Source organism: Ursus arctos, chromosome X, assembly GCF_023065955.2.
Source record: "Ursus arctos isolate Adak ecotype North America chromosome X, UrsArc2.0, whole genome shotgun sequence".
Classification (NCBI taxonomy): domain Eukaryota; kingdom Metazoa; phylum Chordata; class Mammalia; order Carnivora; family Ursidae; genus Ursus; species Ursus arctos.
In genome coordinates this window covers 84,155,627-84,171,657 of record NC_079873.1, presented here as the reverse complement: position 1 = coordinate 84,171,657, position 16,031 = coordinate 84,155,627, and the positions used below count along the sequence as shown (strand labels likewise).

Below are 16,031 nucleotides of genomic sequence, written 5' to 3'. Positions count from 1 at the left end.
TAAGTTCACCACCTTTTCTAGAATAGGCATCAATACCAAAATAGCAGAGTCCTCCATGATAATCTTGATGACTTACATGCTCTTAACGCTTTATAAGTATAGAACACATTCACAGAGTGACAGTGAAGACTAATAGACACACACACTTCTAGTGGCTAGCACACTGCCTGGCACATAGTAAGTGCTCAGAAATGTTAACTTTCCCTCATTGTCTACCTAGGCTAGCGTTCAGTACGTGATAGATATTCAGTAAATCCTTACTGGGTTCATGGACATAAAATACGGAAAGTAGAGAGGATTCATTTTATTTATCAACAATGCTAAAAATGGTCATGTGCCTGAATACTTGAAATAAACAAGAATGCCCATTGTTTCTGAAGGCCAAAACATTGGAGAAAAGACATTAATATACTCACTGATTAAGTGTCAAGGCTGGTGGAATGAATGTGGAGGCTTGCTCTTCCTCCTCAAATCCAAGTAGGTGCTGACACTTCAGAGACACTGACAGGTGACTGTGACTGCTTTTTATACAGAATGACATAGCCAGAATGTCCATTTTTGTATAGGTAGGTTGAAGCAATATAATTGACTGTAAATCATCAATTATCCTTTTTGCATATTCTTCTTCCTGAATCTCATACAAACAGTGAAACAAGTCCGTTGGCTCAATCTGTAACCTAGAAGATTTATCCTTTATTTCTTTCTCCGTCCACTTCAATAACTCCTCTTGAAGTCCTGGAGAGACTCTTCTTCCAAAAGTAGTTTCCACAGCCTTTCCCTTTCCTTTATGTAAGAGGCCAAATAAGAACTGAATCGTTAGTGATGAAAACCCTTTCCCATATTGTTGGAATATTTCTTGCCACATTTTCCCCACTTGATCAAAAAACATCCAGCTGCTGTGATTCTTCAGGGTATAGAACACAGCAGTCAAGAACTCTTGGAAACTGAAGTGAAGGAAAGTGTAGACATTGACACCTTCAGTTTTTTTCAAAAAGTGATTTAGGAAAGTGCAATTGATATCATATACTTCTATCCCATGTCTCCTGAGGTCACTGACTTCAAACAGGACCTGGTGGTTCTGCAGTCCCTCTGCAGCCAAAGAGCAAAGGCCCCACAGGCAACTTTGTCCCTTCCACACTGAGATGCCTGTAAGGGTTTTGAGGCACTTGGAAAAGTAGAACAGATACACATCAGTCATGGTCTGAAGTGACCTCATAACAGTCCTGTCACCATCTCCCTGTGACTGCAGGACACTGCAGATCATCCAGGAGATGATGGGAAGAGAGGACATAATGTCAAGGCATTTTGTCGCAGCTCGTAAAAGACCCCCATTGCCGCATCAGCACCTGAAAACTGACTCAAGAAATATGCTCTCTTTTCAGCCTCTGTAAACCATACAATCTCTGCCTGGATAGGTTGTTTTAACAGAGAGTGGAGCTTCTTCATGGCTGTAGGCCGGGCAGTTATCAGCAGGGAAGATTCGGGGAACAGTTTTTTCCACACAAAACTACATAAGAGGGTCTCTACTGGCTTCTTCTCCTGGGGATTAGCACTAAGATCCTCTTCCTGGTTACCTACAAGATACTGAAGCTCAGGAAATCCATCAAGAATGAACAGAAGCTTCTCTGGATATACAAGAATAATGTCCAGGATTGGTCCATCTATATCTTGAAAAGTGTTAATGATCAGGTCGGCAGCACTAAGGTTAGCAATATGGCTTATTTCTCTGCAGTTTACATAGATGAGATAGTCAAACCTGCCTCAACTGACCATTCCTGCTGCCCAGTCAAACATGAACTTGTGCACTACAGTGGTTTTCCCAATCCCCGCACATCCCTGAAGCACCACAGTTTGGGAGGAGCTGGAGCCCTCTTCACTGGGATCAAATACATGTTCCATATCAATAAAATGATCTTGTTGAGGAATCCCACACGGTGTCTTTTCAGATATACCATGTTCTTTTACAACAAGCAGTCGTGACTCTATATGTTTGCCATGGTGATAACATTTATGGACTCCTATGTTTAGGTATTTTTCTTTTAGATGTTTTCTAAATATTTCCCGGTAATCTAATGAGGTGACACCAAGAGTTAGTAATCGCAGAATCCTAGACAACAATACAAACAACGATAACTCATACACCCTCTCCACTCAGACATCTTAAGGGGTCCTCCAATTTTACATGTCTAAACCTGAGCTCTTGATTTCTACATGGCTGCCCCCCTCAAAAAAGAAAAAAAAAAACCTCCAGGCATCTCATCTCAGTTCATTGGTGCCACCAAGTTGCTCAGAAAAATGTTAGGAGTCATTCTTTATTTTTCTTCTCTTGAATCCTCCACATCCAATCAATTAGCAAGGCCTATTATTTATAACTCCAAAATAAGCCTCCAATTCATTTATTTATCACTACATCCTCAAATACCACCCAAGTACAAGGTACTAGCAACTCCTTCCTGGACTGCTGAAAGAGCCTCCTACCCGTCTGCCCTAGCTTGTCTACGGCTCCCCTCCACACAGCAGCCAACATGATCTGCTAAAAATACCAATTACATCATGTGACTGCCATGCCCCAAACCTTTCAAGGGCTTTTCATTGCACTTCATATAAAATCTAAAACTCTTACCTTATCTTACAAGGTGTACCGTGAATCATTCTCCTTCTCAGACCCTACACTCAAGCCACATTAGCCTGCTTTCAGTTTCTCACAAATGCCATGTTCTTTCCCACTTCAGGGCCTTTCTACTAGCTATTCTCTCTGCCTGGAACACTCTTCCTGCTCTTCTCATGGAGAGCTTTTTTTCATCCTTCAGATCTCAACTTCAGCATTACTTCCTTGGAGAGTACTTGCTTGACCACTCAATTTAAAGCAGATCCTCTCTTATTCCCTTTCCCGGCACCCTGTTTTCTCTTTATAGCTCTTACCACAATATGTAGTTGTCTTGTTTATTTTTTCACTATCTGTCTTTCCCACTAAACAATAATCTACATGAAGACAGGGACCTTATTTTTATTCTTTGCCATAATACCTTAAGTACCTAGCATGGTGCCTGGCACGTAGACACTCAATAAGTAATTATTGAATATGGCTATAAATGCTTTTGAATTAAAAGCAAGTCACTTATTACTGCCTATTCTATGCCAGACACTTTATTAGGCTCCTTATATACATTTCTGATTTAATTCTTACCCTAATCCCATAAAGTAAGTATTATCCACGTTTTATAGTTGAGGACATTGAAATTTATAACCAGGATTATGAGTTCATGGGTGCACAATCTGTGCATGGGTCTCATGCTCAGAAGGATCCATTGGTGTAATGCTCTGCTGTTGCTATCCTGAAATTCTGAATACTTTTGAATAAGGGGTCCTGCCTTTTCATTTTGCACCACAGCCCACCAATTATGTAGCCAGTCCTGCTTATTGCATTAGATAACTTGTCCAAGGTTCAACAGCTAGTAAGTGGAAGAGACTTAATTAAGATTAAGGTTTGTCTAAAGCCATGGTCTATATGCTTAAATACCATACTACATAGCTTTTCACTTTCTGCAACTAGAAAAAAATAATCCAAGGAGTCAGTTATCAAGTTCAAACTTTTGTTAAGTGAATGTCTAGGCTAGCATTTCCCAAATAAGCGTTCCTTGGAACTCTATTTTGCAAGATATTAATAAGAGAGCTGTGGAAAAGATGTCCAGTGGTCAAATAAGTTAAGGGGAATGCACCCTTTGTCTCCTTTTAGAGTTTCTCAATGCATGTTAGCATGTGAAAGGATCCGAAATGGCCTACAGTAAAAAAGGGAAAAAAAAGGCTGTTTAACTTGGTTTAATGCAGCATTTTCTGGTCTTAAATGCCTACAGAGCCCTTTCCTAAGAGCAAGTTACTACCTCCTGGACAACAGTGCTCTGTAGAACTGCTTGGGGAATGCTGATCTAGGTAAGTGTGGGCAAACTTCCTCTGTAAAATTCTGTAAAGAGTTTAGGCTTTTGGGTCTCTGTTGCAGTTATTCAACTCTGCCATCTTAGCTTGAAGATAGCCATAGACAATATGTAAATGAGTGGGCATGGCTGGTTCAAGTAAAACTTTATTTACAAAAACAGGCCCCTGGCTTGATTTGGCCCACCAGCTGTAACTTGTTGGCCTCAGTTTAGATCACTCTAGAAGCAGACAGGTCTGTTCTAGTCATAACATTCTGTACCACCAGCAGTGGTCCTGCTAGTATTCAAATACCTACTCTATAAGATATAAAAGTCCTATTTGTTATGACAGCTTGGAGTTTCATAGATATTACCAAAAAAGAAATCAATGGTTGCTGTCCAATGAATATGGGGGAAGAGGTGGGAATGGAATGCATGCAGATGAGAAGCCATGTTTATAGGAGGCACTTTTCACAAAACTAAAGGAGAGTAAAAGAGAGAAAACATCTACCTGTGAGCTCCTTCCATGAATATGGAGCCTGAGAATTTGAAGCAGCTGTGGGAGAAAAGAGTTGGGATTCAGAGTAACACAAATACCTTCATATCAAAACACAAAATATACAGAAATTTAGCCACACTGTTACAGACATTCATGCTGTTCCCCAGACAGAAATACAAGGAAGAAAGTCACCTCACATCTATTCCAACTCACCCACAAAATTATTCTATAACTAATGTGAGACCTTCACACACATATATTTAGGGTATAAACATTTGCATTTTATGCTCTGTAAGGAAAACTTTAGGCATTAACGTGAAGGAGCATACACGATTTGAAGTGACTGTTTCTGGTATTTTGCTTTCCACTGAGCATTAGCCTATTGCTTCTGTTGGAGCTTCTGTTGAGCTTAACTTGTTAATGAGAAATAAGGCACAGCTGATGTTAGTGTGACAGATATATACTATGACCTACAATTTGAATACATATACACTTACACTCAACCCAAACAGTTACATATATAGGTATATAGATAGAAATACACAAATGCAGGCACACATGCATGCATACACACGTGCGCATACACACACACACACAGCCTCCATATTTCTATAGGTTTTTAGTACTTGCACACCTTTAAAAGCAAGAGTGAGACTTATACTTGGGAGAAGGTGTGACTAGGTGGATAGGAGGAAGCAGAGTTTGGAGAGGCAGAGATTAGAATGTCACAGAAATGGGCTGGGAAGTAAGTAGTCTGTTGAAGATAACCGGTTTCTATTCCCCATAACTAAATATTTCTTGGAGCTCAGGAATCAGCCACAAGGGGAAGGACTCCAGCAATCTTCACTCTTTGCTCTTTTGTGCTGTCTCCCATGAAAATCTGTGGTTACAGTAAAGGGAGAGACTTGAGAGTCTTTTAGGATTAGAAATGCTTTGGGGATCATGAAAAACAGTAGAAACCACAGTTGCCTCTTCCCTTTTCTTTTTCCTCACTTCGGAAAACACAAAAATTATGGAGACACTTTCAAGAGATTATTAATGGGTAAATACTGTATCCATGTAATATCTCAATATATACACACCTATACACATGCAATACCATGTTAAAGATTCAAAAAAAATTCCCAAAGTCCATGAGGAGAAGTAGGAGAAAAAGAATGAACAGGATTATCTAGATTATGCCCTCTCTTACCTCATTCAGTTACTCACCTTTCTGTTCAGACAATAAACTCCAAGTACAAGCAGGTTCCATATCTTTTCTTTTCTTTTGACTGTTCATCCTGGCAAATCAAGAAGACTGTAATCCAAAACAGAAATGATGACTGAAAGGCCTAGTGGAAGCTCAAAGTAAAAGGGAACTCAAGAAAGACTACTCAAGGCATTACAGAGATGGGGAAGAAAGAAGGCCCAATAATCAGGTAGATTGCTAGGGTGAGACTATGGGATCACATGAAGATAGATCAAAACCAACAGTCTTTAACTTGAAGAGAAAAACCAAAAGAGGGTAGAATGTCTGTAAACTTTCGAACGGTACAAATATGGGAAATGTGAAACTGGGCTCTGAATTGGGTTACTAAAGGAAGCACAGGATTTAGACAGTACACCTCTAATGTCTAGGGTCAAGATAAAAAAGAATGACTGTGTCTTTCCACAACATATTTTCAGTGCCATTAATAAAGAATTCTAAGACCATAGATTAGAATACTGTGGTATAAGAGAAACAGTCTACAGTGTTAGGAGACATAGGCCCTAGTTCCATTTCTATAGCTATGGACCTATGGACCTTGAGTAAGATTCTTCTACTTTCTGGGTCTGTTTTATTATTTTTATAATGACTGAGGGGATGTTAGCCCAGGTTTCTTTCCAGGTTGAACGCTGTAAGATCAGTGGTTCTCAGTCTCAACTGCACATTAAAATCACCTTCATACCACCCTCCAGAATTTTTTTTTTTTTGCACTATTACTTATCACTTTCTAACACACTTGGTAATTTTCTTATGTATAAATGCTTATTGTTCATTTTTATTCTTTCCCACCTAAATTGAATTATTGGCCCCAATTCTCAGCCTCTCCCATGAACTTTGCAAGTCCACACAACAGAAGTGAGGCTTTTTTTCTCCCACCTCTTGTCCTTGAGCTCAGCCTTGAGACTTGCTTTGGCTAATGAAATATACACAGATGTGACCCAAGCAGGGGCTTGAAATATGCTTGCACAGTTGGACATGTTCCCTCTTGTGATTCTACCACTGGCATGAGATGAGTCATGAAAGACACAAGTGCCAGCTAGTCCAGTGGTCTGAGGAGAAATGCATGAAGCAGAGCCACACCAGTTTACTCACTGTCCTGAAGCAATTAAAGTAGTCACTCCAACCTAAATCGGTTGCACGACAAAGTCCTGCTTAATCAGCTGAATTTTGGCTGGGCTCCAGAAATGTGAGAATAAGTGCTTAATAAGTTCTTAGTTTTTCATGCTACTAAGATTTTATAATTATTGCTACGTATCATTGTGACAATAGCTAACTGATACATCTTGCTAGAAAGTAAATGCCTAGAAAATGTATGGTATACAGAAGACATTAAATGTTTACTGAATAACCTGGATGAATGAATAAAAGCTTTTTAAAAAAAAAAATCCAAGGCCTAGTCTGCATTCCTGATAAATTAAATCAGAATCTTTGATGATGAAGTTTGCCATCAATTTTTTTTTAAGCTCCCCAAGTGAGTCTAATACTCAGCCAGGGAAGAGAGCTACTGTTCTAAGATTCGGTTATTTTTGATAGAGGAGAGTGTATTGGTGAGGCACACTGGCTTTGGAATCAAACAGAAGTGTTCAAGCCCTGACTCTACCACTTACTATGTGACAACCATTAAATTAACGTCTCTAAATCTCAGACTCCTCGACTGTTAAATAGGAATAACAACAGTACTTTCCTTATAAGGTTATTATGAACATTAAATGAGATAATGCATATAAAGTCTTCAATACACTATGTGGTACAGAGCAGAGGTTCAAATGATCCTAAACCATAGCTAATATTAGCATTGCTATACCATTGATATGGAGTAGAAATGTCTTTGAACTCACGTAGACCTTACTTAAATTCCATTTCCACTGCTTTCTAGCAATATGTTGAGTAAATTGCTTAAACTCTGAGACTACAGTAGCCCATCTGTAAAATATGGTGATAATAACAACTTCATTAATGTGTTGTGAGGATTAAATAAGACGACATACATAAAACATTTAGCACAGGACCAAATGCAATATAAATAAATATGAGAGGGAAAATAAGCTGGCATTTATTATAACTGACAGAAAGAAGTTACATTCCATTAAAATCTCCACATAACAACTTCATTCTTAAGAGATGGAATGCTCCCAGCACAGTGTTATAGTCCCATGCCCTGGGCTCTTTTCCCAATTACTAGGAACATCACGCCCTCCAAAACAAAGAAACAATCTTCCAGTTACAAATTGCTCTAGTAAGTGTCCTGGCCCTCAGGTAATGATGCTGGAGGGATGCATGGCCACTTACTCTCTTCCTGGGAAATTTCAGCCATGCACATTATTTCAATCATCCTTAAAACCTCTAATTATCCCAGTCTAGCCCTCTACTCTGCAATCTACATTTATACATCTGAAGGCTTATTCAACATCTCCACTTGGATATTGACCTCCATCTTTTTCTTACCTCCTTTGGTAGCTTTTATTTCATTTGTCCAGCATTCTTTCACTGATCTGTGTTCTGATAAGAAACCCTATCCCTCTTAGTGGAATAATCAGATTCTCTGTGCCTGAATTTAAAAGCCTGGGTGGAAACTTATAAGGACTGAGGTTCTGCTACCCAAATACTCCAAGCCTCCTTAGCTCTGGACCTCCTTGAGGACTTATTTTTCAGCATTTCCTTTGGTTTTGATTAAACTACAGTAGTCTTCCAAAAATCCCTATTTTTGCCTAAGTTACTCAGAACCAAGTTCTACTGCCTGCAGCTAAAAAACCCTGACACAGGAATTATACCAGAGAGTGAATTATGATCAACAGGTTTTGGGGGGAATTGTGGTAGTATTTTATAACTGGTTATTAGATTGAGTAAAAGGCTGTGAGAGTCCAGGATAGGAAAGCAGTATCCATCATACTAGGATCTCCATTAGAACATATCACATCTTTAATGCAAAGTAGTATAAGATGCCCTCTCCAAGAGGACAAATCAAAGTAAGATATCTCCTCTGGACAGCTGAATTACAAAAGGGTAAAATGGTGCTTCTTTCTCTGGGCTAGGATAGCTCCAAACTAGGGAACACAAGTTAGAGAGCAGGATATGGGCTAATTTGAGTCCCCATTTAGACACTTGGCTTGTGTACCTTTCAGCCAACAAACTACACAACTTTTCATGGTGATTCTACATGGTATGCATGCTGCCAAAAATAGGAGAGAAATGCTACAAATTTAAACACTGAATCTCACCTCCAGGCCTAAAATGAGATTCTGTGCTTTTTAAAAAAATGATATTTAATTCACACATCATAAAATTCACCCTTTTTAAGTATACAATTCAATGCTTTGTAGTATCATCACAAAGTTTTGCAGCCATCACTATCTAATCCCAGAACATTTTCATCACACCAAAAAGACACTGTGCCCATTAAGCAACATTCCCCTTTCTCCCCACCCCACATTCCCTAGCAACCACAACTCTACTTTCTGTCTCTAAGGATGTGCCTATTCTGGACATTTCATATAAACAGAATAATACAAAAATGGTCTCCTGTGCCTGGCTTCTTTCACTTAGCATAATGTTTTCAAGGTTCATCCATGTTATAGCATGTATCACTACTTCATTTCTATTTATAACTGAATAATAATCTATTTCACATTCACTAGTATGGCTATAACTTTAAAAATGGAAAATAGCAAGGATGTGGAGAAACTAGAACCCTCATATATTGCTCACAGGAATATAAAATGGTGCAGCCACTGTGGAAAAGTTTGGCAGGACCTCAGTAAGTTAAACATACAATTACCATATGATCTGGCAATTCCACTCCAGGTATATATCCAAAAGAATTGAAAACAGGTATTTAAACAAAAATTTGCACAAGGATACTCATAGCAGCACTATACACAATAGCAGAAAAGTGAAAACAACCCTAATGTCCATCGACTGATGAACCAATAAACAAAATGTGGTATATACTTACAATGAAATATTATTCAGCCATAATAAGGGACAAGGTATTGTTATATGATACAAAATGGATGAACCCTGAAAACATTATGCTAAGTGAAAGAAGCCAGACACAAAAGGCCACGTATTGCATGATTCCACTTATATGAAATGTAGAGAAAAGGCAAATTCATAGACACAGAAAGTACATTTAGCAGTTGCTAGGTATTGAGAGAAAGGAGGAATTGGACTGCTAATGATTACAGGATTTCTGCCTGGGGTGCTGGAAATATTCGGGAACTAGGTGGTGGTGATGGTTGCACAGCACTGTAAATATACTAGAAATCACTAAACTGTACACTTTAAAAGCGTATATTTTATAGTACATAATTAAAACCAATATCAATTAAATAAAATCAATAAACCAAACTTATTGTGGCAATCATTTTGTAATGTATACATATATCAAATCATTATGTTGTATGCCTAAACCTAATACAATATTTTAAGTCAATTTTATCTCAGTTAACAAAAAGAATCAATTGTAAAAGTAGAAAAATTAAAAAATGCAATTACAATAGTCTTTAGTTTAAAATCCAATCTGTCTGATATGAGAATTGCTACCCCAGCTTTCTTTTAAGGTCCATTGGCGTGAAAGATGGTATTCCATCCCTTTACTTTCAGTCTGAATGTATCTTTAGGTTCAAAATGAGTCTCTTGTAGATAGCAAATGGATGGGTCATGTCTTTTTATCCAATCTGCAACCCTATGGTGTTTTATGGGAGCATTTAGGCCATTCACATTGAGACTGATTATTGAGAGATGTGATTTTAATGATGCCATGTTACCAGTAAAGTCTTTGTTTCTACAGATTGTGACTTTCTGTTCTGTATCACTCTTGGGGCCTTTTTACTTTTATAGAACCCCCCTTAATATCTCCTGTAGGGCTGGTTTCGTGGTTACGAAATTGGTCAATGACTGGTGATTCTGGAAGGTCTTTATTTCTCTCTCCATCAATTCTGATTGACAGCCTTGCTGGATAAAGGATCCTTGGCTGCATGTTTTTCTCTGAAAGAGCTTTAAAAATGCCCCCCCCAACCCTTTCTCTCATTCCAGGTCTGTGTAGACAGGTCTCACGTAATTCTGATACCTTTGCTTTGGTACGTGAGAAATTTCTTTGCCCTGGACGCTTTCAATACTGTATCCTTGGATCTAATATTTGCGAAATGCACTATGACGTGACGTGGTGTAGGTTTGTCATGGTTGAGCTTGGGAGGGGTCCTCTCTGCCTCTTGGACATGAATGTTTGTTTCCCTTGCTAGATTAGGGAAGTTTTCAGCTACAATTTGTTCAAATATCTCTTCTAGACCTCTGTTTTTCTCCACCCCCTCGGGGATGCCCATGATTCTGACATTGGAATGTTTCATTGAGTCAGTAATCTCCTGTAACCTACATTCATGAGCGTGGATTTTTTTGAGTCCAGATTCTATTTTAGCTTTCTCTTCTACTAACCCATCCTCCAATTCGCTGATACGTGCTTCTGCCTCATTCACGCGGGCCGTCAGAGCCTCTAGTTTTGACTGCATTTGGCTCATAGAATTTTTAATTTCTGCCAGATTCGCTCTCATTTCCACTCTTAGAGATTCTATATTCTCATTAACATTTTCGTTAATACTTTTTTCAAGTCGACACATCATCTTGACCATTGTTACTCTGAATTCCATTTCTGATAATTTGGTTATATCCATATCCATTAGTTCTGTGGCAGAGGCCACAGACTCACTGTCTTTTCTTTGCTGAGGGGGGGGCTTCTCCTTCTTGTCATTCTGATGAGGAGAGGTTGCGGGGTTGTCCAGAGCCCAAATTATTGACCGGGACCCAGGCCATGCGCCCTTGTTTTATATGGATCTTAGGGATGTGGGCTTCTTGATTTTTCAGCCTGCCTTCTGGGGGAGGGGCCTGCTGCACCGATACTCAGGCAACCCTGTTTGGGTAGAGTCTCCCTGTCCCCTGCGAGGCGGGATGGGGATGGGCACACTGTGAGCCGGTATTTCCAGGCTTTTGTTCTCTGGCGGCTTTCCCTGGCGGTTTGCTGTGCCTCTTCTGTGAGTCAGAGCAGCAGTGGCCGAATGTCAGCCTCTGTCTAAAGACTATAGTTAGAGACACAGAAGGGCACTATGTTATTCTTAAAGGATGTATCCAACAAGTGGATATGACAATTATAAATACATATGCCTCCAACAGGGGAGCAGCAAGATACACAAGCCAACTCTTAACCACAATAAAGAGACAAATAGATAAAAATATACTAATAGTAGGGGACCTCAACACTCCACTATCAGCAATAGACAGATCACCTAAGCAAGAAATCAGCAAAGAAACAAGAGCTTTGAATGCCATACTCGACAAGTTGGACCTCATAGATATATATAGAACACTACACCCCAAAACCAAAGAATACTCATTCTATTCTAATGCCCAGGGAACATTCTCAAGAATAGACCATGTTCTGGGTCACAAAACAGGTCTCAACCGATACCAAAAGACTGAAATTATACCCTGCATATTCTCAGACCACAACGCTCTGAAATTAGAACTCAACCACAAGGAAAAATTTGGAAGAAACTCAAACACTAGGAGACTAAGAACCATCTTGCTCAGGAATGATTCGATAAACCAGGAAATCAAAAATCAATTTAAACAATTTATGGAGATCAACGAGAATGAAAACACAACGGTCCAAAACCTATGGGATACTGCAAAGGCAGCCCTAAGGGGGAAATACATAGCCATCCAAGCCTCACTCAAAAGAATAGAAAAATCTAAAATGCAGTTTTTATATTCTCACCTCAAGAAGCTGGAACAGCAACAGAGGGACAGGCCTAATCCACGCAAAAGGAAGAAGCTGACCAAGATTAGAGCAGAAATCAATGAATGAGAAACCAGGAGTACAGTAGAGCAGATCAACAGAACTAGAAGCTGGTTCTTTGAGAGAATTAATAAAATTGACAGACCACTGGCAAGACTTATCCAAAAGAATAGAGAAAGGACCCAAATTAATAAAATTATGAATGAAAAAGGAGAGGTCACGACCAACACGAATGAAATTGGAAGGATTATTAGAAACTTTATCAACAGCTTTATGCCAATAAATTAAGCAATCTGGAAGAGATGGAGGCCTTCCTGGAAACCTCTAAACTACCAAGACTGAAACAGGAAGAAATTGATTTCTTAAACAGGCCAATTAATTATGAAGACATTGAGTCAGTGATAAACAACCTTCCAAATAACAAAACTCCAGGCCCGGATGGTTTTCCTGAGGAATTCTACCAAACATTCAAAGAAGAAATAATACCTATTCTCCTAAAGCTATTTCAAAAAATAGAAACAGAAGGAAAGCTACCAAACTCATTCTATGAGGCCAATATTACCTTGATCCCTAAACCAGGCAAAGACCCCATCAAAAAGGAGAACTACAGACCGATTTCCCTAATGAATATGGACGCCAAAATCCTCAACAAGATCCTGGCTAATAGAATCCAACAGTACATTAAAAGGATTATCCATCATGACCAAGTGGGATTCATCCCTGGGATGCAAGGGTGGTTCAACATTCACAAATCTATTAGTGTCTTAGATTTTATCCAGAAAGAAAAATTCAAAAATCATATGATTCTCTCAATAGATGCAGAAAAAGCATTTGACAAAACACAGCATCCTTTCCTGATTAAAACCCTTCAGAGTGTAGGGATACAGGATACATTCCTCAATCTCATAAAAGCCATCTATGAAAAGCCTACAGCAAATATCATTCTCAATGGGGAAAAGCTGGAAGCCTTTCCCTTAAGATCAGGAACACAACAGGGATGCCCACTCTCGCCACTATTATACAACATAATACTAGAAGTCCTTGCAACAGCAATCAGACAACAAAAAGGGATCAAAGGTATCCAAATCGGCAAAGAAGAAGTCAAAATGTCTCTCTTTGCAGATGACATGATACTCTATATGGAAAATCCAAGAGAATCCACTCCCAAACTATTAGAAGTTATAGAGCAATTCAGTAATGTGGCGGGATACAAAATCAATGCTCAGAAATCAGTTGCATTTCTATACACGAATAATGAGACTGAAGAAAGAGAAATTAGGGAATCCATCCCATTTACAATAGCACCAAAAACCATACGTTACCTTGGAATTAACTTCACCAGAGACATAAAGGATCTATATTCTAGAAACTATAAATCACTCATGAAAGACATTGAGGAAGACATAAAAAGATGGAAAAATATTCCATGCTCATGGATCAGAAGAATTAATGTAGTTAAAATGTCCATGCTACCCAGAGCAATCTACACTTTCAATGCTATCCCGATCAAAATACCAAGGACATTTTTCAAAGAACTGGAACAAACAGTCCTTAAATTTGTATGGAACCAGAAAAGGCCCCGAATCGCCAAGGAACTGTTGAAAAGGAAAAACAAAGCTGGGGCATCACAATGCCGGATTTCGAGCTGTACTACAAAGCTGTGATCACAAAGACAGCATGGTACTGGCACAAAAACAGACACACAGACCAATGGAACAGAATAGAGAGCCCAGAAATGGACCCTCGGCTCTTTGGGCAACTAATCTTTGATAAAGCAGGAAAAAACATCTGGTGGGAAAAAGACAGTCTCTTCAATAAATGGTGCTGGGAAAATTGGACAGCTACATGCAAAAGAATGAAACTTGACCACTCTCTCACACCATACACAAAGATAAACTCCAAATGGATGAAAGACCTCGATGTGAGACAGGAATCCATCAAAATCCTAGAGGAGAACATAGGCAACAACCTCTACGACATCGGCCAAAGCAACCTTTTTCATGACACATCCCCAAAGGCAAGAGAAACAAAAGATAAAATGAACTTGTGGGACTTCATCAAGATAGAAAGCTTCTGCATAGCCAAGGAAACAGTCAAAAAAACTAAGAGGCAGCCCACGGAATGGGAGAATGTATTTGCAAATGATGCTACAGATAAAAGACTGATATCCAAGATCTACAAAGAACTTCTCAAACTCAATATGTGAGAAACAAATAAACAAATCATAAAATGGGCAGAAGATATGAACAGACACTTTTCCAATGATGACATACAAATGGCTAACAGACACATGAAAAAATGTTCAAAATCATTAGCCATCAGGGAAATTCAAATCAAAACCACACTAAGATACCACCTTACGCCAGTTAGAATGGCAAAAATTGGGGCGCCTGGGTGGCGCAGTCGTTAAAGCGTCTGCCTTCGGCTCAGGGCGTGATCCTGGCGATCCGGGATCGAGTCCCACATCAGGCTCTTCCGCTGTGAGCCTGCTTCTTCCTCTCCCACTCCCCCTTGCTGTGTTCCCTCTCTCGCTGGCTGTCTCTCTGTCACATAAATAAATAAAATCTTTAAAAAAAAAAAAAAAAAAAAAAAAGAATGGCAAAAATTGACAAGGCAAGAAACAACAATTGCTGGAGAGGATGTGGAGAAAGGGGATCCCTCCTACATTGTTGGTGGGAATGCAAGTTGGTACAGCCACTCTGGAAAACAGTGTGGAGGTCCCTTAAAAAGTTAAAAATTGAGCTACCCTATGACCCAGCCATTGCACTACTGGGTGTTTACCCCAAAGATACAGACGTAGTGAAGAGAAGGGCTATATGCACCCCAATGTTCATAGCAGCATTGTCCACAATAGCTAAATTGTGGAAGGATTCAAGATGCCCTTCAACAGACGAATGGATAAAGAAGATGTGGTCCATATATACAATGGAATATTACTCAGCCATCAGAAAGAACGATTACCGAACATTTGCAGCAACATGGACGGGACTGGAGGAGATTTTGCTAAGTGAAATAAGTCAAGCAGAGAAAGACAATTATCATACGGTTTCACTCATTTATGGAACATAAGAAATAGCAGGGAGATCAGTAGGAGAAGGAAGGGAAGAATGAAGGGAGGGGTAAAGAAAAGGGGGAATGAACCATGAGAGACTATGGACTCTGGGAAACAAACTGAGGGCTTCAGAGGGGAGAGGGGTGGGGGATTGGGATAGGCCGGTGGTGGGTATTAAGGAGGGCACGTATTGCATGGTGCACTGGGTGTTATACGCAAACAATGAATCATGGAACACTACATCAAAAACTAAGGATGTACTGTATGGTGACTAACATAATAAAAAATTTTTAAAAAATAAAATATAAAAATAAATGCTGAAAAATGATAGAATCGTTACTTTGAAACCCTTAATAAAATAATTGATTCAGATAATAGTTAACAAATGGACGGTACAGCCATTAGGTGAAAAGATGATGGAGAACATTACACTGAAGGGGTAAGACTATCACCATTTCAATTCTCTTTCAGTATCACTAAAAGTAAGATGATCAAACCATGTAAAAGGAAGCACATATTATCAACCATGAGATAGT

At 39.2% G+C, this 16,031-nt stretch overlaps 1 protein-coding gene across 3 annotated transcripts in view; it reads right to left on the bottom strand.

Annotated features, from left to right (window-relative positions):
• LOC113241171 (NACHT, LRR and PYD domains-containing protein 12-like) overlaps positions 1-16,031 on the bottom strand; it is a 48,134-nt gene that overhangs the window by 27,591 nt on the left and 4,512 nt on the right. For 2 of the 3 annotated variants that reach the window (XM_057313583.1, XM_057313580.1), the window contains exons 2-4: positions 5,620-5,707; positions 4,423-4,467; positions 417-1,253 (exon numbers count right to left, since the gene is read on the bottom strand). In XM_057313583.1, the coding sequence (XP_057169566.1) occupies positions 417-1,253; positions 4,423-4,439 (854 nt within the window). In that variant the 5' untranslated portion in view covers positions 4,440-4,467; positions 5,620-5,707. Of the gene's footprint in view, positions 1-416; positions 4,468-5,619; positions 5,708-16,031 lie in introns of all 3 variants that reach the window. The other variant, XM_057313579.1, reaches the window with a different exon arrangement.